The 23,838-nt window shown below is 35.6% G+C and overlaps 1 protein-coding gene across 9 annotated transcripts in view; it reads left to right on the forward strand.

The window, feature by feature from the left end:
- The window catches only part of DENND4A (DENN domain containing 4A), a 131,367-nt gene that overhangs the window by 28,347 nt on the left and 79,182 nt on the right, over window positions 1–23,838 (forward strand). For 6 of the 9 annotated variants that reach the window (XM_079914334.1, XM_079914339.1, XM_079914338.1 and 3 more), the window contains exons 2-4: window positions 522–600; window positions 7,440–7,772; window positions 13,013–13,262. In XM_079914334.1, coding sequence (XP_079770460.1) covers window positions 7,462–7,772; window positions 13,013–13,262 — 561 coding nt within the window. In that variant the 5' untranslated portion in view covers window positions 522–600; window positions 7,440–7,461. Of the gene's footprint in view, window positions 1–521; window positions 601–3,499; window positions 3,691–6,368; window positions 6,746–7,439; window positions 7,773–13,012; window positions 13,263–23,838 lie in introns of those variants that run through there. The other 3 variants (XM_079914336.1, XM_079914335.1, XM_079914337.1) reach the window with 3 other exon arrangements.

A 23,838-nucleotide genomic window follows, 5' to 3' on the forward strand; every position in this document is an offset into this window, starting at 1 on the left:
TTCCCCACTCCTCTCCTACTTCCCAGACACACACCAAGCACCAACCAAGTTAGGTAAATCTGGTGTCTGCTGTTGTTGCTATTTCCCCATTATTAGTGGATATTCAGTATTGGATAAAGCTATGGTTTCTTCCTCTTGTGCTTGTGCTTATATTTTTCTTCTAGGAATGAGATACTATACATAATGCCTAAGAAATAGGCATGTTTTTCTTTCTCCTTGTTCCTGTACACATTTAGTCTTTTGTGCCCTTACTTATTTTTTTGTTTTCTCTCTTTGTCCCCCTTATTTGCTTTTTTTTTTTTTTAAAAGTATGTGTCTATTCTGGACTGAAATGTGTTTTCTGGAGGAGCTGGTATATGAAAATTACTTGTTGACTCTTTAACCATGTGAAAACAATATATGCAACCATTTTGTTTGAAAATTATCATTGTTAACAGGACTTCTAAGTATCCACAGGCATCTTAGGGGGAAATATTTGATTGGAATTAATTTAAGCTTAATTCTTATTCTTTTTAATACAGTATTTCTCAAACTCCAAGGCTTGCAGAATTCACAAATTGAGATCTGGCATCATTTTCAGAGAGAGACTTTCAGTAATGTGTAAGTAGTTTTTTTTTTTTCATTTCGATTTGTTTTTATTAGCTGTTTTCTGTATAAACATAGTGAAATGTTAATTTACTAGATGTCTTAATAAGAATTTGGCATATATTCACCAAGTAACGATTACGAGTAACAAGTGACACAAAATAACTTACTGAAAGGAGATGCTTTAAGTGTGCCCTGGATCAGTATTAATTGAACACCATTTATTAGAAACAGCATCTCCAAATATAAAGAATACTGGTTTAAGGGACTTGAGTTCTTGTCCAGGCTCTACCACTAACTAGCTGGGTCTCCTTAAGTAAGCCATCTTCTGTGCTTTAGTTTCTTTGGCTATAAAATAAAGGATAAGACTATCACTAAGGAAAAGATCCTTCCCCTTTAAAGGTCTATTATTCCTATCTTAATTTTTTTAATATAAATTGTCAATCTTTCAAAAAGGAACCTTCAAATTACACAGCTGTGTTTTGATTTTTTTGTTGTTGGCTTTTGCTCGGGAATAGATACTGAGAGAGGAAGTGGTTCCAGAGTAGACTAGAAGACAAATAAGTGCCCCCTTGCTTAAGAAATTTGCCCCACATAGTCCATCAATTTGGGTTACTAAAAACTTACTTTTAAAAAGTCAAGTTGGGAGATTTCCCTGGTGGTCCAGTAGTAAAGAATCCACCTTCCAATGCTGGGGATGCGGGTTCGATCCCTGGTCAGCGAACTAAGATCCCACATGCTGCGGGGCAATTAAGTCCGTGTGCCACAACTACTGAGCTCACGTGTCTCAGCTAGAGAGCCCGCATGCCACAAACTACAGAACCCACACACTCTGAAACCCACGCACCACAACTACAGAGCCCACGCACCCTGGAGCCTGCGTGCCACAACTAGAGAAGAGAAAACCCACGCGCCACAACTAGAGAGAAGCCCGCACGCTGCAATGAAGAGCCTGCACACCACAACGAAAAATCCTGCACGCCTCAGTGAAGATCCCGCGTGTTGCAACTAAGACCCGATGCAGCCAAATAAATAAATAAGTAAATAAACCTTAAAAAAAAAAAACAATTCAAGTGAAAAAAAAGCAAGGAGCATATTGTAGTAGATACAATATGCAAAAAGAAAAAAAAACTCAAGTTGGCTTGGGTGGGTTAAACCTTTTTTAAAAGAAAGCAAACCTACTGTTAAATATGATATACAAATAAGATTTCTTTCCTTTCAAAATCTCCGTAGAATACTGATGCTGAAGTAGTGCCAATTTTCAAGGAGATGGGGAAAGGAACAACAAAGTAGGAGTCACTTCTCTGCATGGGGCTTTCAGGAGAAACTGGTAGAAAAACTTTGGGGGCTTCCCTGGTGGCACAGGGGTTAAGAATCCGCCTGTCAATGCAGGGGACATGGGTTCGAGCCCTGGTCTGAGAAGATCCCACATGCTGCGGAGCAACTAAGTCCGTGCGCCACAGCTACTGAGCCTGCTCTCTAGAGCCCATGAGCCACAACTACTGAGCCCACATGCCACAACTGCTGAAGCCTGTGCGCCTAGAGCCCCTGCTCTGCAACAAGAGAAACCACCTCAATAAGAAGCCACACACCGCAACGAAGAGTAGCCCCCGCTCTCCGCAACTAGAGAAAGCCTGCATGCAGCAACGAAGACCCAATGCAGCCAAAAATAAATAAATAAAATATGAATAAATTTATTTTTTAAAAAAAGAAAAACTTTGTGCAGGGTGAAGGCAGGCACTTGGGATCTGGAAGGGTGGTAGGAGAAAAGATGGCTAGAGGTGGAATAAAGGAATAGAAAGAGATGTGGAAAAATAAAACTAAACAAGAAACTCTGAAGGCAGAGGCTAGCTTTCATCAGTATCGTCACTGGCTCTTAGAATAGTGTCACATCTTAAAAAGTATTTATGAAAAATTCATGGAATGAATGAATCAATTACTTATTCAGTAAATTTCTAATTTCGCCCAAGGCCCTGATGGTTAATTAGACTCAAATCATCTAGTTTTATCTGTGTTTACCGTACATTCAAAAACTATAGTATTTAAGGTAGTTGGGGTTCAGAAAATGGACTCTGAATTACAGAAAAAAGACATTACATTTAGTATAATATACTTGAGGAAGGTTATAAAGTGAACTATTTATTCACTTAAATTTTTTTTAAGCACCTACCTACCATACTTTGGGTACTAGCTGGGAAAGGAAAAATGAGGTACTGATTATAGTGTATATTTCTATTTGATGGAATATTATGCAGTCATTTAGTATAATTATGAAGATTATAACAGTTTAGACTAATGCTTTTTAAATAAAATAAAAATATTTATATTCTATATTGTAACTGCATATAGAAGTAGAAGACTAGGAAACTTTGTTAAATATAAACCAGATTTATTATTGTGAATGGGATTATAGAATTTCTTTTTCTTTCTACTGTTCTGTACAATTCATAAAGTTTAAATGAAAATCCACATCCATTTAAATTGTTTTGAAAAATAAGATGAACATATATTGACTAGAAAAAGGTAACAGTGTATCATCAAAGGGAAGGAGCAAAGCTGTATTTGAAGGACAGTGGATAGATTACCGTGGTTGGAAGAAAAATGAGAGGTGAAGTTTAGAAAAAGATGGGAATGAAGGTCTCTAGCTTAGTTTTGATAATGTAAGAAAAGATGAGCTAGGTTAGGTTTTTAACTGTGGAATTACATTGTTTTTAAAAAAGAAAGAAAATTTCTTCTAGCTTATTTATTGAAGTGAACTGGAGTGAGGGGGAGTTGAACTGGTCCATTGTGTTATCAACCGTTTTCATGTATAATCTTGAGTTTATGACTATACTAGGCCCTATCTCAAAGACTTTGCTCCTTTTACCATTTCAGTATAGTATATAATTTTGCAAAATTTATGTTCAGATTCGTTTTTCATATATCTTTAAAATGTTATCCCTGATTTCCACTCTTGCCTTTTCTTGTCCTTAGAGTTAGCCTAGGTAGCAAATGCTTTACTACTTGACCTAATGGAGTGATGGAAGAAATAAAAAAGAATCTGAATTGATGGGGCAGAGATAGAAAGGGAGAAAAACAGGTCAGTCTCCCTTAGTTGCTGATTAGGTAAGAGCTCTCTTGTAATGATTTCTCATTTTCGCTCCCATGAACCTTTTAGGAATAGAGAGCACATCCTTTTTGTTTTCTAATCTCAAAGAAAACAGATGTAATTTGAAATGAAATACTAGCCAAGTAGGTATCTGAAATTTTAAGAAGATTTCTGTAAACATCTTATGAGCTAACTCCTTAAATTATCTGTATCATGTTGAACAAAGAGGAATTAAAAAAACAATAACTGCTTAATGATGTAGTATTATTACTTGAACTTTAGTAAAGTTGTTTCAGGGTTTTATACTATTGTGATTATTTCGAGAACTGTTGGATCAAATATTTGTTTTGTGTGGCCCCCCCATTTCCAAAACGAATTTAAGGAAATTTACCTTCTAAAAAAAAGAAAAGAAATTTACCTCCTAATTGTTAAGGGTTTTTGCTCTGATGTACTACGCTAAAAGTCCAAGTTTTGTACATGACTATGAATGCTTTCCTCAGATGCTCTTTCCAAGTAATTTTTGTTGGCTCTTACCAACATAAGGCATTTTGTCTTAATATAGGTTTAGTATCTTCCATGAGGATTGTAACTTTTACACTCCAGTGGAAGTCTCTTCGTTTCTTGAAATTGTTAGGAAATACTATTCATTATTTATTTCTGTGTTAAAGATTTTCAGTATTATCTCTGCCTTGTAATTTGTAACAATGTCTTCCCCCTAGTTTCTAAACCTCAAACTTACTTTAAAAACAGTTGATTTAAAATAAAAAGTAGAGGTGCATTTTCAGTATTATAGACTCTTTCTGAGAGAATTAAAGAGCATTTAGATCTAGAAGTCACCTGGGATGTTGCCAGCTGTGCTCTTGACATTATATGCTTTGTCACCAGTGAGTGCCTTCAGATATTTTTGCCTACCTTCTTTACCACTCTCCACACCCGAATGAATAAATGGAAAACAACAATAAGAACAACAAGTTAAGGGAACTGAGTAATATATAATTTACTATTCTGTCAATAAAAGTAAGAATATTTTATCACCACTTTAAAATTGATTGCTCTTATATGTATTGATGAAGAACTCTAACTTGTTCCCTTTTAGTAGTTATTTACTGTATTCAACTGCAAATCAGATCAAATGATAAAGATTTGTAAACCAGGAAGATGTAACAAAAACAATTTTCATAGTTTTTCCCCAAATATCTGCTTATTCATATAATAGCTGTTTATTTCCAATGGCTAAGGTAGTAGCTTTCAAAAGAACCTATTAAACATATATATGTTTTCACCATAGTACTATTTCCATTCTCTTTCCCTTCTTTCTGCATAGCAAGACATAAAACTTTATTGTATGTAATAGTAACTATACACTTTAGTTTAAATAACACGAAGTTAGAGTCTAAGAAAAAGGAGAATATTTAAATCTCTTCATTATGATGAAAGGAAAGTGCTCTACTAAGGTAATTTTTAAGACTCGTGTCTATCAAGAGCTTATAATTTAAAATTTATGCACACAGAAAAGCAAATAAACACTTATAGAAGCTGTAAGTGTATGTGTTGCTTTGACCCAATAATTCTACTTCAGTAAATTTATCCTGAAAAAAATAAGAGTTGTAACCAGAGGTTTATGTTCAAGGTTATTCATCTTAGCATTTAAAAACTATTAGCAAAATAAGTAGGTGTAATAAATGATCAACAATAAGTTATGTCCGTTAAAATACTGTGCAGCCATTGAAGAGTTATTTTCAAACACTATTTAATGAAGAAAATAAGTTAAATACAGAAGTGCTTTGTTTTCCTACTTTAAAAGAATGGATAGATGGTCAGCTGTTTTTTTGTAAAACACCTGTAATAGACCGTCAGCTGAGAGTGACTATCAGTGTTAAACAGTTTTCCAGGAGAACAGGTTTATTACTTTCCTTTACTGTCAGTCTGGGACAGTAGGGATTTCTGAAAAGTTTAAGCCGTTCGTTTTGTGCAGAAATCTTATGTGTAAGGGAATTGCTACATAGGAGCCATATATACCTAAATAAAACAAGTAGGAACATTCGATCCTTTTTTAGGTGTGTTTTCTAAGCAAAGAGTGAGAATGTAGAGTATATTTAAGCAATGGATACAAATTCCAAAAAATGTGGCATGAATTCTGAAAACTCATGACATTAGCCATATAGAAAATTAAATGAATTTTGGGATTATGATGAAAGTGGTGATAATTATATTATAAACAAGTATATTACATAAGAATTTCTTTGCCTCCAGGTATTTTATAGTCTACAAAAGAAGGCTGTTTACTTTAAATAGCATTTTATAAAGCATGTTCTGAGGGCTTTTTCTAGTTTTTAAGTGGGAAAATAGGGTTTGTTGTTCAAATAGACTGGGGAAATCCTGGATTAAGGGAAGTTAATCAGGTACCTTTATCAAAAGATTTCCAAGGCTTTAATTTTTTTAATATATATTATAAATATACAGTACAATATTTGTCCATAAAATCCTTTCTTTGAATTTTTTGGAACTAAGTCTAACATGAGACACATGTTTGGAAATTTCTGTTTTAGGTTAAACTTTTTTTCCTATAATTCTTATATAAGTAATGACAGTACTGTGGCAGGGGCTGGGGGTGGGAATGTCTTCTCCTAGTTCAAGAAACAAATAAGGTTTAAGTGATACTAGACAACTGAAGGAGATTTTGCTATTAAAGTGCAAATACACGATGAATTCCACTTTGTGTATTTTTTCTTTGTATTTGTTATAAGCATGCATTACCGTTATAATCGTTGCCCTACTTTTATTATTTGTTTTGAAATAAAAGTTTTGTAAGATACAAAACTTCTGTTTTTTGTATCTTTTGAAACTCATTCAGGGTGGATTTTTCTTTGTGTGTTTTATAATTTTAGAATAGGAGGTCATCTTCAACAGGGCTTTATCTGTGGAAAACCTGTGTTGAGGGTACCCTCTAGAACTTTTGCATTTGCTTCCCCAGGGCTATCACTAGCCTGGGAACACAGTTATCATTAATATCTCAGTTTGGAGCATCCTGGGACCATGCAGATGGCTTAAGATCAAACCTCAGATCCAAGTGTGAGTAGGCCTGTTGTTATACATTCTCAGAAGAGACTTTTTACTCCCCCCAAAGTAGGGCTCAGATTGAGGCAAACTTTATTATCTCCCTGTACCAGTGGATGGATTTTTAAAATCCACTCCTTAACTGGGGATGTAGTTCTTTGAGGCTCTTGGTTTTATACAGATGTCTCAGTTCTAATCCCCTATCTTACGTGGTCCCAAAGCATTGTCTCCTTTCCCTGTAATACCTTTTAAAAATACACGCCCCTTGATTACTGAGGAGATCAGCCAAATTCTCCCACCCAGTATGAGCTTATATACTGCATTCTGGCATTTTGGTTTCCTCACTGTTTTGGGGCCCTGGGAATTTCCCCTTACATTTTTACAAGTTAGTCTATGCATTTAAAAGAATGTGTGTTTTTTTGTTGTCTACTTAGGTAATCTAGGCTTCCATATTGCCAAAAATGGAAATTTATGCATTAATTTTATAATAAAAAAATAATGCTAAATATAGTCCTGTTTTTTTTAAAAAGCATACTTTTAACATATGAAAGTGAAATGTGTGATACTAGCGTGTTTAATCAGGGAGGTAGTGCACTTTTTTTTTGTTGTTCTTATTTGTACACAAACCACTTATGTTTATTTGACTTATCATAGGAGAATATTTATTTGACTTATTACAGAAGAATACTATCTTTTACTTTTCTTTCAGATGTAACTTTCTGTAATGGAAGATGATTGAAGATAAGGGGCCTCGTGTTGCTGACTACTTTGTTGTAGCAGGATTAACTGATGTTTCAAAGCCTCTTGAAGAAGAAATTCACTTCAATGATGCTTGTCATAAAGTAGCTAAACCAAAAGAACCTATCACAGATGTTTCAGTTATTATTAAATCTCTTGGGGAGGAAGTGCCATGGGATTACACGTGTATTGATGTTACCCCAACTGGACTGTCAGCTGATCTCAATAATGGAAGTCTTGTGGGGCCGCAGATTTTCCTTTGCTATAGAAGAGGAAGAGATAAGCCTCCACTTACAGATCTGGGGTAAGTAATTTTTTAAAAGAATTATTGATCCAAATAATACACCTTATAGATTTTGAAGTTAACTGTTCAATTTGTTTATTAATAGATACATGGCTGCTTTAGAAAAATAGACACGTTTATATCCAGAATCCTGTATTCTCTTCCTGTGTTCCTTATATCTTTTCAGTGTCTCTTCATTCTACAGGTTCTAGCATTTTTGTCTGAGTTTCTTTCTATTAAAGATAGGAGATGGACTTCCCTGGCGGTCCAGTGGTTAAGACTTTGCCTTCTAATGCAGGGGGTGCGGGTTCGATCCCTGGTCAGGGAGCCAAGATCCCACATGCCTCGCGGCCAAAAAAACAAAATATAAAACAGAAGCAATATTGTAACAAATTCAATAAAGACTTTAAAAATGGTCCACATCAAAAAAATCTTTAAAAAAAAAAGGGCTTCTCTGGTGGTGTAGTGGTTGAGAGTCCGCCTGCCGATGCAGGGGGCACGGGTTCGTGCCCCGGTCCGGGAAGATCCCACATGCCACGGAGCGGCTGGGCCCGGGAGCCATGGCCGCTGAGCCTGCGCGTCCAGAGCCTGTGCTCTGCAACGGGAGAGGCCACAACAGTGAGAGGCCTGCGTACTGCAAAAAAAAAAAAAAAAAAGAGATAATTTGAAAAACATTTGTAGGAAAATATCAGAAATTAATGTATTATCCTGCTCATAACATTTTTTATTGTTTTTAAAGTATGAGAAAAAGGTGGCTTTTAAGGATCGGTTATAATGATCATTATAGTTGGGTACTTAAGTCTGTATGCATCAAACAAGGATCTTGGGTAAATTAGTGCCTTATTTAGGATATTGTGTTGAACTTGGGGCTCCCTTTTCATATAATAGCTTTACTGAGTTATAATTCATACCATCCAACTCACCCATTTAAATTATACAATTCAGTTGTTTTTAGTATATTTATAGAGTTGTGAAACCATCACCACAATAAATTTTATAACATTTTATCATGCCCCCAAAATAAACAATCCTGTATTCATTATAGTTTCTGTCTAATTCTCCCTAACTCCCTCAGCTGTAGACAATCACCAGTCTACTTTCTGTCTCTGTGGATGTGCCTAATTCTGGACATTTTATATGAGTAGAATCATACTGTATATGGTTACCTTGTGGGTGGCTTCTTTCACTTAGCATAATGTTTTCAAGGTTTATCCATGTTGTAGTATGTGTCTGTACTTTATTCCTTTATATGGCTGAATGATACTCCATCTTATGGGTCTACCACAATATATTTATCCATTCATCAGATGATGGACATGTGAGTTGTTTCTACTTTTTGGCTCTTGTGAGTAATGCTACTGGAAATGTTAATGTACAAGTTTTCATACAGACATGTTTTCATTTCTCTTGTATATGTACTTAGGAGTGGAATTGCTGGGTCATATGGTAATTCTGTGTTTAACCTTTTGAGGAACTGCCAGTGTGTCTTACCGTACCACTCTGCATTCCCATCAGCAGTGTATGAAGGTTCTGATTTCTGCCAGTCCTAGCCAACATTTTATATTATCATTTTGATTATAGCTCTCCTAGTGGGTATGAGATGGTATCTAACTGTAGTTTTGATTTGCATTCACCTGATGGCTAATGATGTTGAGCATCTTTTCATGTGCTTATTAGCCATCTATATATCTTTGGAGAAATGTCTATTCAGAATCCTTTACCCATTTTTAAATTGGGTTGTCTTTTTATTGTTCAGCTTTGGGAGTTCTTTATATATTCTACATGTAAGTTCCTTATCATATAAATGGTTTACAAATATTTTTTCTTATTCTGTGGGTTGTCTTTTCACTTTCTTTATGGTATCCTTTGGAGCTGAAAAGTTTTTATTTTGATGAAATCTGATTTATGTATTTTTTTCTTTTGTTGCTTATGTTTTGGTGTTGTATCTAAGAAGGCTTTAACTAATCCAGAGTTACGAAGATTTACATTTAAGTTTTTGTCTAAGAGTTTTATAGTTTCAGCCTTTACATTTAGATCTTTGATCCATTTTGAGTTAATCTTTGTATATGTTGAGGAAAGAGTCCAACCTTACTCTTTGGCATATGGATATCCACTTCCAGCACCGTCTGTTGATGAGAATATTCTTTTCCCATTTTCAAAAATTGGTGATAAATGTATGGCTTTATTTCTGGACTCTCAATTCTATTCCATTTGTCTGTATGTCTCTCCTATCCAGTACTACACAGTTTTAGTTACTGTGGCTTTGTAGTAAGTTTTTACATTAGGAAGTGTGAGTCTTCCAAGTTTGTTCTTTTTCAAAATTGTTTTGGTTATTCTGGGTCCCTTGAATTTTCCTATGAATTTTAGGATCACCTTGTCAATTTCTGCAACGATTGGGTTTTTTTAAAAAAAGAGGAATATATATGTAAAAGAGGAATATATAAATGTAAAAATATGTATACATATGTATTTATTTATGTAGAAGATTCTCCCTGAAAAACTGAAAGAAAAAGGCCAAAGGTAGGCTAAGAGTAGCTCTAATAATGTCTTCATGATAGATGAAGGGTTTATAGGGAATGAAGATTAACTTCCTTGTTTCCATGGCTCTGTTGCAAAAGGGGATAGGCTTAACTTAAAATATTCTGGTTAAAAATAAGGACGATAGCAATGTCCCTACTAACATCAGTAGAAGGGCTATAAAAGTTCCATCTCCCAATATATTAAGTCTGAAAGTGAATAGCCATGTTTACTCATACCTAAGGGGAGATAGGATGAATTGGAAGAGCTCCTGAACATTCTTCTACTTTTAAAATTCTATTACTTAATGTTTGATAAAAGTTATATTAAACGCAGTCTTTATTGTGTTAATTCATGAATTAATTACAGTAACTTTAAGTGGGTTTCAGAACAGGTATAATATTGCTTCATATGAAGTTTACATATTTGGGAAAATAAGCCAGCTATTAGACCTTATTTTTAAAAGATTACGTTAAGTTGCTCCTATGATCAGTGATCACTGTCAGAGTTCTAGTTTGCAAATAAAATGAAGGGAATGTTGCAGATTCTTGTTAGACAAGGTGTTGGAGCTGCCTAAATTAGAGATGAGGAATTTTCCAGGCATAGGAAGGATTCTCCAACAGGAAAGGACTTGGACTGGAATGAATAAATTAACCACTCTTATGGCTATTTTCATATATTTGTCATTGTGGAGGATATAACATCATTATTGCCTTAAAACTAAGCTTATAGTTTAAATAGATAAGAAAAGTTACCCAACAATATAAAAATCAAAAATAGTGATACAAGTAATATATGCAACAGCACAATACCTGATTAAGGAAAATAGGTAGCTTATATATAAAATGTACTTATATTCCATATCTTTTAAGAATTTGAGGTAGTAAATAGTGGTTTGTTGTTCTGTGTGTTGTATTTTTCTTTTCTTGTTTTCAGTTGAACATCTGTACGCCAGACATTATTTGGGAGACCCTACTTGTACTCTCATCTAATTCTGCCAAGATCCTATGAGTTAGATTTTTAAATTTTATAGTTGAATAGTATAAGGATCAGAGAAGTTAAGTAACTGCCTAAGATAATACAGCTGGTACCAGGTGGTAGGGGTTCGAATTCAGATATGTCTAACTTCTCTGTTATAATGCCTTTAAAATTTTTTTTACTTATTTATTTTTTAAAATTGAAGTATAGTTGATTTACAATGTTGTGTTAATTTCTGCTTTACAGCAAGGTGATTAGTTATACATATATATATATTTTATATTCTTTTCCATTATAGTTTACCTCAATACTGAATATAGTTTCCTGTGCTATACAGTAGGACCTTGTTGTTTATCCATTCTATATATAATAGTTTGACAATGCCATTTTTTAGGATTAAGAAAAAACAAGACAGAAAAGCAAGATCAAGAGGAGGAGGAGTAAGCAATTAGGCTAACATTGGGATATACATAGCTGCTATGATTAAGCATCAAATTTCACTCTAAACTTTCAAAATAGAATGTTTAAAGAAAAAAATTTTTAAGTTTGCTGACAGCTGAGACAAAAGGGAAATTAAAAATTATATTAGAAAGAAATAATTTGACCAATTTTTTACACTAAATTTTATTTGTATAATGGGATTTTATAAAAGGGAATACTGATTGATGTTGGGGACATTACCTTCTATAATAATTTTTATAACAAATAAACATTTAATATAATAGGGCTTTAATTTTTTTTGCTAATGCCGAAGACTTAGCATTAAAGTACATATTAGTGAATTCTGTGAGGGAATAAACTAATATTATTCAAGCATGATGTTTTCTTTGTTTTCCAGAGTACTTTAAGTAATAGTATTTAGAAAACTTAAGGAATGGGTGCCTGGCCTGTCCTTTATTAAAAACGTATGATTTTACCATAAAGGAGAAGGGGGAAACTTTCACTTGTACTTTTGATGAAAGATAGACTTAAGGTCATTTACTCTTTTGAAAGCCTTAAAACTCTCTCTTAAAGCTGAAGGAAATATTGGAGGTAAAAGTGTGCAAGCAAGTTCTCTACTGTATGGCAAGGAGCCTTTTGTAAAATTTTAACTTTGGTCAAAATACAAGGTTGCTTTTTCTAAAGATGATGCTTGGTTTTAGAGACATACGTACATACATACACCTATCTGTCCATCTGTCTATCTAGCTATCTATCTCTTAAATGGAATGCTAAAATAAGTACCTTTGCACAAAATTGCTATTCTGTGGTTTATGTCAATAAACAGAGGTTAATATAAATTTTCCTTACATTATTAATTTTTGGTAGGGAAAACAGTTACTCTTTAATTTTTAATTTAATTTAATTTTATTTTTAAAAATATTTATTTATTTGGTTGCGCTGGGTCTTAGTTGTGGCAGGCAGGCTCCTTAGTTGCGGCACTTGGGCTCCTTAGTTGCAGCTTGAGGACTCCTTTAGTTGCAGCTCGCTGGCTCTGTAGTTGTGGCATGCAAACTCTTAGTTGCGGCATGCATGTTGGATCTAGTTCCCAGACCAGGGATTGAACCCGGGGTCCCCTGAATTGGGGGCACGGAGTCTTAACCACTGTGCCACAAGAGAAGTTCCCAGTTATTCTTTAATTTTATATGGGATGGTGCATTCAAACTTGCAGTACAATTGGAATATCTGCTACATTTAAGGATCAGTTTATGATTCCTGACAATATTACCTTTCATATTTGCAGGTGCTTTGTAATTGTGTACTAATTTATTTTATTTATTTTTTAGGGTTTTATATGACTGGAAAGAAAGATTGAAACAGGGGTGTGAAGTTATCCAGAGTACTCCTTACGGACGCCCTGCAAATATTAGCGGCAGTACCTCATCACAAAGAATTTATATCACTTACCGAAGAGCCTCTGAAAACATGACTCAGAATACGTTGGCTGTTACAGACATATGTATTATTATACCCAGTAAAGGAGAAAGTCCACCACACACATTCTGCAAAGTTGACAAGAATCTCAATAACAGTATGGTAAGTGACTCTTTTGCACTGATAAAATTAGCCATGGATGAAAAGAGCATAATTTAAAATAAATCTTTGGGAAACAGCCTAGCACAATTACTGAATTAAAAAATAGATTTTTTAAAGATGTCAGATATTTTATTTTTAGGAAAGTAATTTAGTTGTACTTTCAAAAAGAGCTGTGCAAAAAGGTTTCTTTTTTTTTGTAATTAAATAATTTTTCCCCCTTACTGCAAAAGTGATGCACTCACCAAGGGTAACCCCTCCACTTGTGCACTAGATCCTGTATACTCACCTATTTGAGACATAGATTCAGCAATCCTCCCTACTTTTTTTTGAATCATCAGTTTTTCATTCTCTAGTGGGTTATTTCCTCCAGCATGCAAAAGCATGTTACAATACCTCCCATCTTTACAAAGCTTCTTGCTCTTTATATCCCACTCCATCTGTTCCCCCATTTGATTGTTCTTTATAATAAAACATCTCAAGAGTTGACTGTATTCTGTCTCCTTCCTCACTTTGACTCTTTCCAGTTAGGCTTTTGTCTCCATCATTCCACCAAGATTGCACTTGTTGAATCCAGTGATCAACTCTTCATCTTAATTTTTTAGTACATTTAGACATAGATGATCACTTCTCCCTTCTTGAAACAGTGGCAGGAAGAGAAGATTCAGTCTCTATCCTCTGTGCTCTCTGGCTTTTTTCCTCCTACCTCACCAGTTGTTCCCCTTCTGCCTTTGCTAATTTCTTCCCAATTCCCTAACTGCAACACAACAGAGTGCCCCAAGGTTCAGTCCTCAGACCATTTATCTTTAAATCTAAACTCACTTCATTGATGATTTAATCATTTAAATACAGGCTATGTGTGGATGACTTCTAAATTTCTGTGTCCCCCCCCCCCATCTTTCTAATTCATTATCTCTTCTTGGATATCTTATCAAATAGGTTATCTCAAATTTAACATGTCCAAAACTGAACTCCTAGTGTCCCTCTCCAAATCTACTTATCCCCATAATTTTCCTCCTCTAGTAAAAGGAAATTCCACTCTTTAGTTACTCAGACTAAAAATCCTTGGAGTAATCCTTAACCTTTATCTTCTACCTCTCATTCACTTCTTCTGTAAATTCTGTTGACTTTCATTTCAAAACATATTTTGAACTTGAACACTTCTCAGCTTCTCCACGTGCTGCAGCCCTGATCCAAGCCATAATCATCTCTTAACTGGATTATTGCAGTGGTCTCCTAATTCAGGAGTTAGGCAAACTTTTGAATAAAGGGCTAAATGATAAGCTAGCTTTTGCAGGTCATATACAGGCTCTGTCGCAAATTCATCCTTTGTTTTAAAAACAACCTTTTTACCAGTCTTAGCTCAGTTGTACAAACAGGCCTTGGGTCAAACACAAGCCGTAGTTTGCCAGACCCCTGGTTTAGCTGATCACTGCTTCTACTTCTTCCTACAACCTATTCTTCACATAGCAAAACAAATTAGATCATATCTCTCTTTGGTTTACAACCCTTAATGGCTTCCCATCTCACTCTTAGTAAAAGCCAGAGTCCTTCCAGTAGCCTTAAGGCCATGCATGATCTGTAATTGTAATTATCTTTTTTTTTTAATTGCTGTTTTAAATTTTAAAAAGAAATATATAGTCAAAAAAAAATTGAGAGGGGGAGGGGAGCAAATCATACATCTAGGAAGTAAAGAGCGAAAGTTCTTGTTCCTGCTTCCATCTTTTGTGATCCTTTGCCAGGATTAACAATTAACAATTTGGCTTGTATCCTTCCAGACCCTTTTGTGTGCACATATGTGGAGTATATGTAATATGGATAAATTCATCCTTTATTTTTCAAAAATTGGAAATTTCAATATATTCTGATATAAGCTTTTTTTTAACTATCCATCTTTGTCAGTTAATATAACTCTCTACTTAATTCTTTCAATGATTGTATAGTATTCCAGAAAATACAAATGAAGAATGATGAATACAAGTTATTTCCAGTTTTTCCCATTACTCATAATGCTGCTTTGATCAATTTTGTGCCTTTTTCTTTGTATATTTATTGGAGTGTTTCTGGAAGAGTAAATAATTGTAACTAGAATTGATGGGTATGGTGTACATTTTGAGAAGTGTTGACAGATTGCTCTGAAAAAGTTGTGACAGTTTATATTCCCAGCAACCGTACTGTATAAGAATGCCCTTTCCCAGGTCCTGTACCTCACCAACACTGGTTGTTATCAATCCCTTTTTAATTATTGACTATCTAATAAGAAGAAATCATTCTAATTTTAATTTGCATTTCTTTGATTATTGTGGAGGTTTAACATCTTTTCATATATAACAGCTTTGAATGGCTAAATATTACTACATTAAGTGGATGTGCCACAATTTATTCCATCTTCTATTGTAAGACATTTAGATTCTAAGTTTTTTATATTACAAGCAAAGCTGTTATGACCATAGTTAGAACTACATACTTCCTAAAATAATTTACATTTATTGAGCTCTTATGTGCTCTCTTCTTTTAAGCTAGCAAGAAGAGAAATACTGAAGCTTTAGGTAAAGCTACAAGAAAAAGAAATGGAGTGTATTGATATGTGACTGGATACAACACAAATTTTAGGAGTCTGAAAATGTTTTTAACCCCCTCAATAAGATAGTAAAATAGATCTGTATTGTGTAGTGGTTAAGATCAGTATAGCCAAGTGGTTCAAAGCACAGACTCTGGAGCCGGAGTGTCTGGATATTAATCCTATCTCTGACACTTATTGGCTTTGTGACCTTGAGAAAGTAACATAACTTCTCTGTGCCTCAGTTTCACAATTGTAAAATGAGAGTGATAGTAGCATCTACCTTATAAGTAATTGTGATGGTTAAATGAATTTAGAATCATGTTCCAGAACATGTAAGAAAACACTATATATGTGTTAGTTTATTATCTGTAAATACCTTTCAATTCCAAATTTTCTTTTAGAAAAATCTGCAGTTTTAAGGTAGTAGCAGTATTCGTTTAAAATGTTTAAATAGGTAATTCGAAAAATGGATGCTGACGGTATCTCATTTGTATCCTAAAAGAGCTATTTGCAGCTATGTGACCCCTACTTGTCAACAGCCATTCATATACAAAATACCCTATTCTTTCATGCTATCTTTGCATTTTGATTTGATGATTACATGTGACAGTGGAGAGATTATGGTGGAGGAAGAAGATCATGGTAGCAAGAAAGTTTTACAGGCCTCATGTGGTATTGATAGTGATGGCAAGAAGGGTTTTTGTACTCTTCCATAATCTGATGTCCAGCTTAACCTTGTTTCAAGATTTGGTTTGGTGTTTTAGCAAGACTGTTCAGGCTCACAGATACTTGCCCTTTTCCCATTGGTGAATTTTCCTTTATTTTATAGATTTGTTAGTTTTGTGTTCAAAGGAAATCGCCAATGTCATTAGAACCATTTCTAGGTCTTATTAATTAATCAAAGTGTTCAAGGTAGACTTGTTGCACTGAAACCAAAACCACACCTGAGTTCCTATTTTTCCTTACTCTAAAGTATTGGTCCCAGTGTTGTCAGAGAGCATTAATTCTCTGCTGAAAGAATAAAGAGGCAGTGTAACATAGTGTGAACAGAATGGACTCCAGCTAACCTGCTGGATTTGCATTCCAGATGCATGTCTTGGACAAGTTCTTTAACTCTTTGTGCCTCAGTTTCCTCATGCATGAAACAAGGATAAAGTAGTATTTTATTTCACAGGTTTTTTGTGAAGATTAAATGTTTCATATCTGTAAAGAACTTAGGATAGTACCTAGTAAGTGCTATGTAAACGTTAGCTGTTATTAATTATTCCTTAGTTAACTCTGCTTATTCAGTCCCTTTTATGTGCATTTAACGACTGAGGATGAGATTTTCTTTTTTTTCAGTTTTGAGATATAATTGACATACAGCAAGGAAGAGTTGTTTTATTTTATTTTTGCCCAGTGTTTAAGGTCGTCTCAGTTCTCTTAAGAAACATTATAGGAATAAAAACCTCTTAAATGTTTATTCTCTTAACTCTTTTCTTCTTAATTTTTGAATTTTATTTTATTTTTTTATACAGCAAGCTCCTATTAGTCGTCAATTTTATACACATCAGTGTATACATGTCAATCCCAATCGCCCAATTCAGCACATCACCATCCCCACCCCCCTGCGTCTTTCGCCCCTTGGTGTCCATACGTTTGTTCTCTACATCTGTGTCTCAACTTCTGGCCTACAAACCGGTTCATCTGTACCAGTTTTCTAGGTTCCACATACATGCGTTAATATACGATATTTGTTTTTCTCTTTCTGACTTACTTCACTCTGTATGACAGTCTCTAGATCCATCCACGTCTTAACAAATGACCCAATTTCTTTCCTTTTTATGGCCGAGTAATATTCCATTGTATATATATACCACATCTTCTTTATCCATTTGTCTGTTGATGGGCATTTAGGTTGCTTCCATGACCCGGCTATTGTAAATAGTACTGCAATGAACATTGCAGTGCATGTGTCTTTTTGAATTATGGTTTTCTCTGGGTATATGCCCAGTAGGGGGATGGCTGGGTCATATGGTAATTCTATTTTTAGTTTTTTAGGGAACCTCCATACTGTTCTCCATAGTGGCTGTATCATTTTACATTCCCACCAACAGTGCAAGGGTTCCCTTTTCTCCACACCCTCTCCAGCATTTGTTGTTTGTAGATTTTCTGATAATGCCCATTCTAACTGGTATGAGGTGATACCTCATTGTAGTTTTGATTTGCATTTCTCTAATAATTAGTGATGTTGAGCAGCTTTTGATGTGCTTCTTGGCCATCTGTATGTCTTCTTTGGAGAAATGTCTGTTTAGTCTTCTGCCCATTTTTGGATTGGGTTGTTTCTTGCTTTAATATTGAGTTGCATGACCTGGTTATATATTTTGCAGATTAATCCTTTGTCCATTGATTCATTTGCAAATATTTTCTGCCATTCTGAGGGTTGTCTTTTCATCTTGTTTATGCTTTCCTTTGCTGTGCAAAAGCTTTTAAGTTTCATTAGGTCCCATTTGTTTATTTTTGTTTTTATTTCCATTACTCTAGGAGGTGGATCAAAAAAGATCTTGCTGTGATTTATGTCAAAGAGTGTTCTATGTTTTCCTCTAAGAGTTTTATAGTGTCCTGTCTTACATTTAGGTCTCTAATCCATTTTGAGTTTATTTTTGTGTATGGTATTAGGGAGTGTTCTAATTTCATTCTTTTAAATGTACCTGTCCAGTTTTCCCAACACCACTTACTGAAGAGACTGTCTTTTCTCCATTGTATATTCTTGCCTCCTTTGTCATAGATTAGTTGACCATAGGTGCGTGGGTTTATCTCTGGGCTTTCTATCTTGTTCCATTGCTCTATGTTTCTGTTTTTGTGCCAGTACCATATTGTCTTGATTACTGTAGCTTTGTAGTATAATCTGAAGTCAGGGAGTCTGATTCCACCAGCTCTGTTTTTCTTTCTCACAACTGCCTTGGCTATTCGGGGTCTTTTGTGTCTCCATACAAATTTTAAGATTTTTTGTTCTAGTTCTGTAAAAAATGCCATTGGTAATTTGATAGGGATTGCATTGAATCTGTAGCTTGCTTTGGGTAGTAGAGTCATTTTCACAATATTGATTCTTCCAATCCAAGAACATGGTATATCTCTCCATCTGTTGGTATCATCTTTAATTCCTTTCATCAGTGTCTTATAATTTTATGCATACAGGTCTTTTGTCTCCTTAGGTAGGTTTATTCCTAGGTATTTTATTCTTTTTGTTGCAATGGTAAATGGGAGTGTTTCCTTAATTTCTCTTTAAGATTTTTCAACGTTAGTGTATAGGAATGCAAGAGATTTCTGTGCATTAATTTTGTATCCTGCAACTTTACCAAATTCATTGATTAGCTCTAGTAGTTTTCTGGTGGCATTTTTAGGCTTCTCTATGTATAGTATCATGTCATCTGCAAACAGTGACAGTTTTACTTCTTCTTTTCCAATTTGTATTCCTTTTATTTCTTTTTCTTCTCTGATTGCCATGGCTAGGACTTCCAAAACTATGTTGAATAATAGTGGTGAGAGTGGACCTCCTTGTCTTGTTCCTGATCTTAGTGGAAATGCTTTCAGTTTTTCACCATTGAGAATGATGTTTGCTGTGGGTTTGTCATATATGGCCTTTATTATGTTGAGGTAGTTTCCCTCTGTGCCCACTTTCTCGAGAGTTCTTTTCATAAATGGGTGTTGAATTTTGTCAAAAGTTTTTCCTGCATCTATTGAGATGATCATATGGTTTTTATTCAATCTGTTAATATGGTGTATCACATTGATTGATTTCCGTATATTGAAGAATCCTTGCATCCCTGGGATAAATCCCACTTGATCATGGTGTATGATCCTTTTAATGTGTTGTTGGATTCTGTTTGCTAGTATTTTGTTGAGGATTTTTGCATCTATATTCATCAGTGATATTTTTCTGTAATTTTCTGTTTTTGTAGTATCTTTGTCTGGTTTTGGTATCAGGGGGATGGTGGCCTCATAGAGTGAGTTTGGGAGTGTTCCTCCCTCTGTAATTTTTTGGAAGAGTTTGAGAAGGATGTGTGTTAGCTCTTATGTTAATGTTTCATAGAGTTCACCTTTGAAGCCATCTGGTCCTGGACTTTTGTTTGTTGGAAGATTTTTAATACAGTTTCAATTTCATTACTTGTAATTGGTCTGTTCATATTCTCTATTTCTTCCTGGTTCAGTCGTGAAATGTTATACCTTTCTAAGAATTTGTCCATTTCTTCCAGGTTGTGCATATTATTGGCATAGAGTTGCTTGTAGTAGTCTCTTAGGATGCTTTGTATTTCTGCGGTGTCTGTTGTAACTTCTCCTTTTTCATTTCTAATTTTTTTGATTTGAGTCCTCTCCCTCTTTTTCTTGATGAGTCTGGCTAATGGTTTATCAATTTTGTTTATCTTCTCAAAGAACCAGCTTTTAGTTTTATTGATCTTTGCTACTGTTTGTTACTATTTCATTTATTTCTGCTCTGATCTTTATGATTTTTTTCCTTCTGCTAACTTTGAGTTTTCTTTGTTCTTCTTTCTCTGGTTCCTTTAGGTGTAAGGTTAGATTGTTTATTTGAGATTTTTCTCGTTTCTTGAGGTAAGCTTGTATAGGTATAAACTTCCCTCTTAGAACTGCTTTTGCTGCATCCCATAGGTTTTGGATCATCATGTTTTCATTGTCATTTGTCTCTAGGTATTTTTTGATTTCCTCTTTGATTTCTTCAGTGATCTCTTGGTTATTTAGTAACATATTGTTTAGCCTGCATGTGTTTGTGTTTTTTAAGTTTTTTTCCCTGTAATTCATTTCTAATCTCATAGCGTTGTGGTCAGAAAAGATGCTTGATATGATTTCAATTTTCTTAAATTTACTGAGGCTTGATTTGTGACCCAAGATGTGATCTATCCTGGAGAATGTTCCGTGTGCACTTGAGAAGCAAGTGTAGTCTGGTGTTTTGGGATGGAATGTCCAATAAATATCAATTAAATCTGTCTGGTCTATTGTGCCATTTAAAGCTTATGTTTCCTTGTTTATTTTCATTTTGGATAATCTGTCCATTGGTGTAAGTGAGGTGTTAAAGCCCCCACTATTATTGTGTTATTGTTGATTTCCTCTTTATACCTGTTAGCAGTTGCCTTATGTATTGAGGTACTCCTATGTTGTGTGCATATATATTTATAATTGTTACATCTTCTTCTTGGATTGATCCCTTGATCATTATGTAGTGTCCGTCCTTGTCTCTTGTAACATTCTTTATTTTAAAGTCTATTTTATCTGATATGAGTATAGCTACTCCAGCTCTCTTTTGATTTCCATTTACATGGAATATATTTTTTCATCCCCTCACTTTCAGTTTATGTGTCCCTAGGGCTGAAGTGGGTCTCTTGTAGACAGCAAATATATGGGTCTTATTTTTGTATCCATTCAGCAAGCCTGTGTCTTTTGTTGGAGCATTTAATCCATTCACGTTTAAGGTAATTATCGATATGTATGTTCCTATGAGCATTTTCTTAATTGTTTTGGGTTTATTTTTGTAGGTCCTTTTCTTCTCTTATGTTTCCCACTTAGAGAAGTTCCTTTAGCATTTGTTGTAGAGCTGGTTTGGTGGTGCTGAATTCTCTTAGCTTTTGCTTGTCTGTAAAGCTTTTGATTAGGGTTTCTCCATCGAATCTAATTGAGATCCTTGCTGGGTAGAGTAATCTTGGTTGTAGCTTCTTCCCTTTCATCACTTTAAGTATATCATTGCCACTTCCTTCTGGCTTGTAGAGTTTCTGCTGAGAAACCAGCTGTTTACCTTATGGGAGTTCCTTTGTATGTTATTTGTCGTTTTTCCCTTGCTGCTTTCAGTAATTTTTCTTTGTCTTTAATTTTTGCCAATTTGAGTATTATGTGTCTCAGTGTGTTTCTCCTTGGGTTTATCCTGTATGGGACTCTCTGAGCTTCCTGGACTTGGGTGGCTATTTCCTTTCCCATGTTAGGGAAGTTTTCGACTATAATCTCTTCAAATATTTTCTCTGGTCCTTTCTCTCTCTCTTCTCCTTCTGGAACCCCTATAATGCGAATGTTGTTACGCTTAATGTTGTCCCAGAGGTCTCTTAGGCTGTCTTCATTTCTTTTCATTCTTTTTCTTTATTCTGTTTGGCAGCAGTGAATTCCACCATTCTGTCTTCCAGGTCACTTATCCGTTCTTCTGCCTCAGTTATTCTGCTATTGATTCCTTCTAGTGTAGTTTTCATTTCAGTTTTGTATTGTTCATCTCTGTTTGTTCTTTAATTCTTCTAGGTCTTCGTTAAACATTTCTTGCATCTTCTTTTTCTGAGGTCCTGGATTATCTTCACTATCATTATTCTGAATTCTTTTTCTGGAAGGTTGCCTATCTCCACCTCATTTAGTTGTTTTTCTGGCGTTTTATCTTGTTCCTTCATCTGGTACATAGCCCTCTGTCTTTTCATCTTGTCTATCTTTCTGTGAATGTGGTTTTTGTTCCATAGGCTGCAGGATTGTAGTCCTTCTTGCTTCTGCTGTCTGCCCTCTGGTGGATGAGGCTATCTAAGAGGCTTGTGTAAGTTTCCTGATGGGAGGGGCTGGTGGTGGGTAGAGCTGACTGTTGCTCTGGTGGGCAGAGCTCAGTAAAACTTTAATCTGCTTGACTGTTGATGGGCGGGGCTGGGTTCCCTCCCTGTTGGTTGTTTTGCCTGAGGCAAGCGAACAGTGGAGCCTACCTGGGGTCTTTGGTGGGGCTAATGACAGACTCTGGGAGGGCTCACACCAAGGAGTACTTCCCAGAACTTCTGCTGCCAGTGTCCTTGTCCCCATGGTGAGCCACAGCCACCTCCCGCCTCTGCAGGAGAGGCTCCAACACTAGCAGGTAGGTCTGGTTCAGTCTCCTATAGGGCCACTGCTCCTTCCCCTGTGTCCCAATGTGCACACTACTTTGTGTGTGCCCTCCAAGAGTGGAGTCTCTGTTTCCCCCAGTCCTTTCGAAGTCCTGCAGTCAATTCCTACTAGACTTCAAAGTCTGATTCTGTAGGAATTCCTCCTTCCGTTGCCAGACCGCCAGGTTGGGAAGCCTGATGTGGGGCTCAGAACCTTCACTCCAGTGGGTTGACTTCTGTGGTATAAGTGTTCTCCAGTCTGTGAGTCACCCACCCAGCAGTTACGGGATTTGATTTTACTGTGATTGCGCCCCTCCTGCCGTCTCATTGTGGCTTCTCCTTTGTCTTTGGATGTGGTGTATCTTTTTTGGTGAGTTCCAGTGTCTTCCTTTCGATGATTGTCCAGCAGCTAGTTATGATTCTGGTGTTCTCGCAAGACGGAGTAAGAGCACGTCCTTCTACTCCGCCATCCTATTTTCTTACTCTTAAATCTAGTATCAGTCCTGAATATAGAGAAAGTTCCCTAATCTTAGTGGTAGGGTCTTATTTTAAGCAATGGGTTGTGGTTTATATCTTTTAACAATCTTTGTTTCCATTGACTATAAGGTAGTAAAAGCAAATTTAGATCTCTGTAGGAGATGTACAATGACTTCTAACTCGTTCAGAAAAACTAAAATAGACATGCAATGCAGGAAACTTGTTTTCATATCTGCCAAATGTGTATATAGAGAATCAGACAAAGGTTAGATTTAAATTATTGATGTGTGGATAATACTCAAGGGTATAGTTATTATAGCTTATTTTTGATTTGGGGAGATTAGGTGGCTTGATTGAAAGCATCTACTAGTTTTCAAAACCAGGAGGAAAAAAACCCAAAAAACCAAAACCCAAAAAACAGTCTAATGGACATGAGGAAATGCATGAGGAGTCTTTCCTCAAGTTCATACATGATTTTTTTACGAGGTTTACAGCTTTGGCCTCAAAAAATGTTTCCCCCACTTCTCCACCTCCCATTAAAATCTTCTGGCGGGCTTCCCTGTTGGCGCAGTGGTTGAGAGTCCGCCTGCTGATGCAGGGTACACGGGTTCGTGCCCCGGTCTGGGAAGATCCCACGTGCCGCGGAGCGGCTAGGCCCGTGAGCCATGGTCGC

The sequence above is a fragment of the Stenella coeruleoalba genome, assembly GCF_951394435.1.
Source record: "Stenella coeruleoalba genome assembly, chromosome: 2".
NCBI classification, from domain to species: domain Eukaryota; kingdom Metazoa; phylum Chordata; class Mammalia; order Artiodactyla; family Delphinidae; genus Stenella; species Stenella coeruleoalba.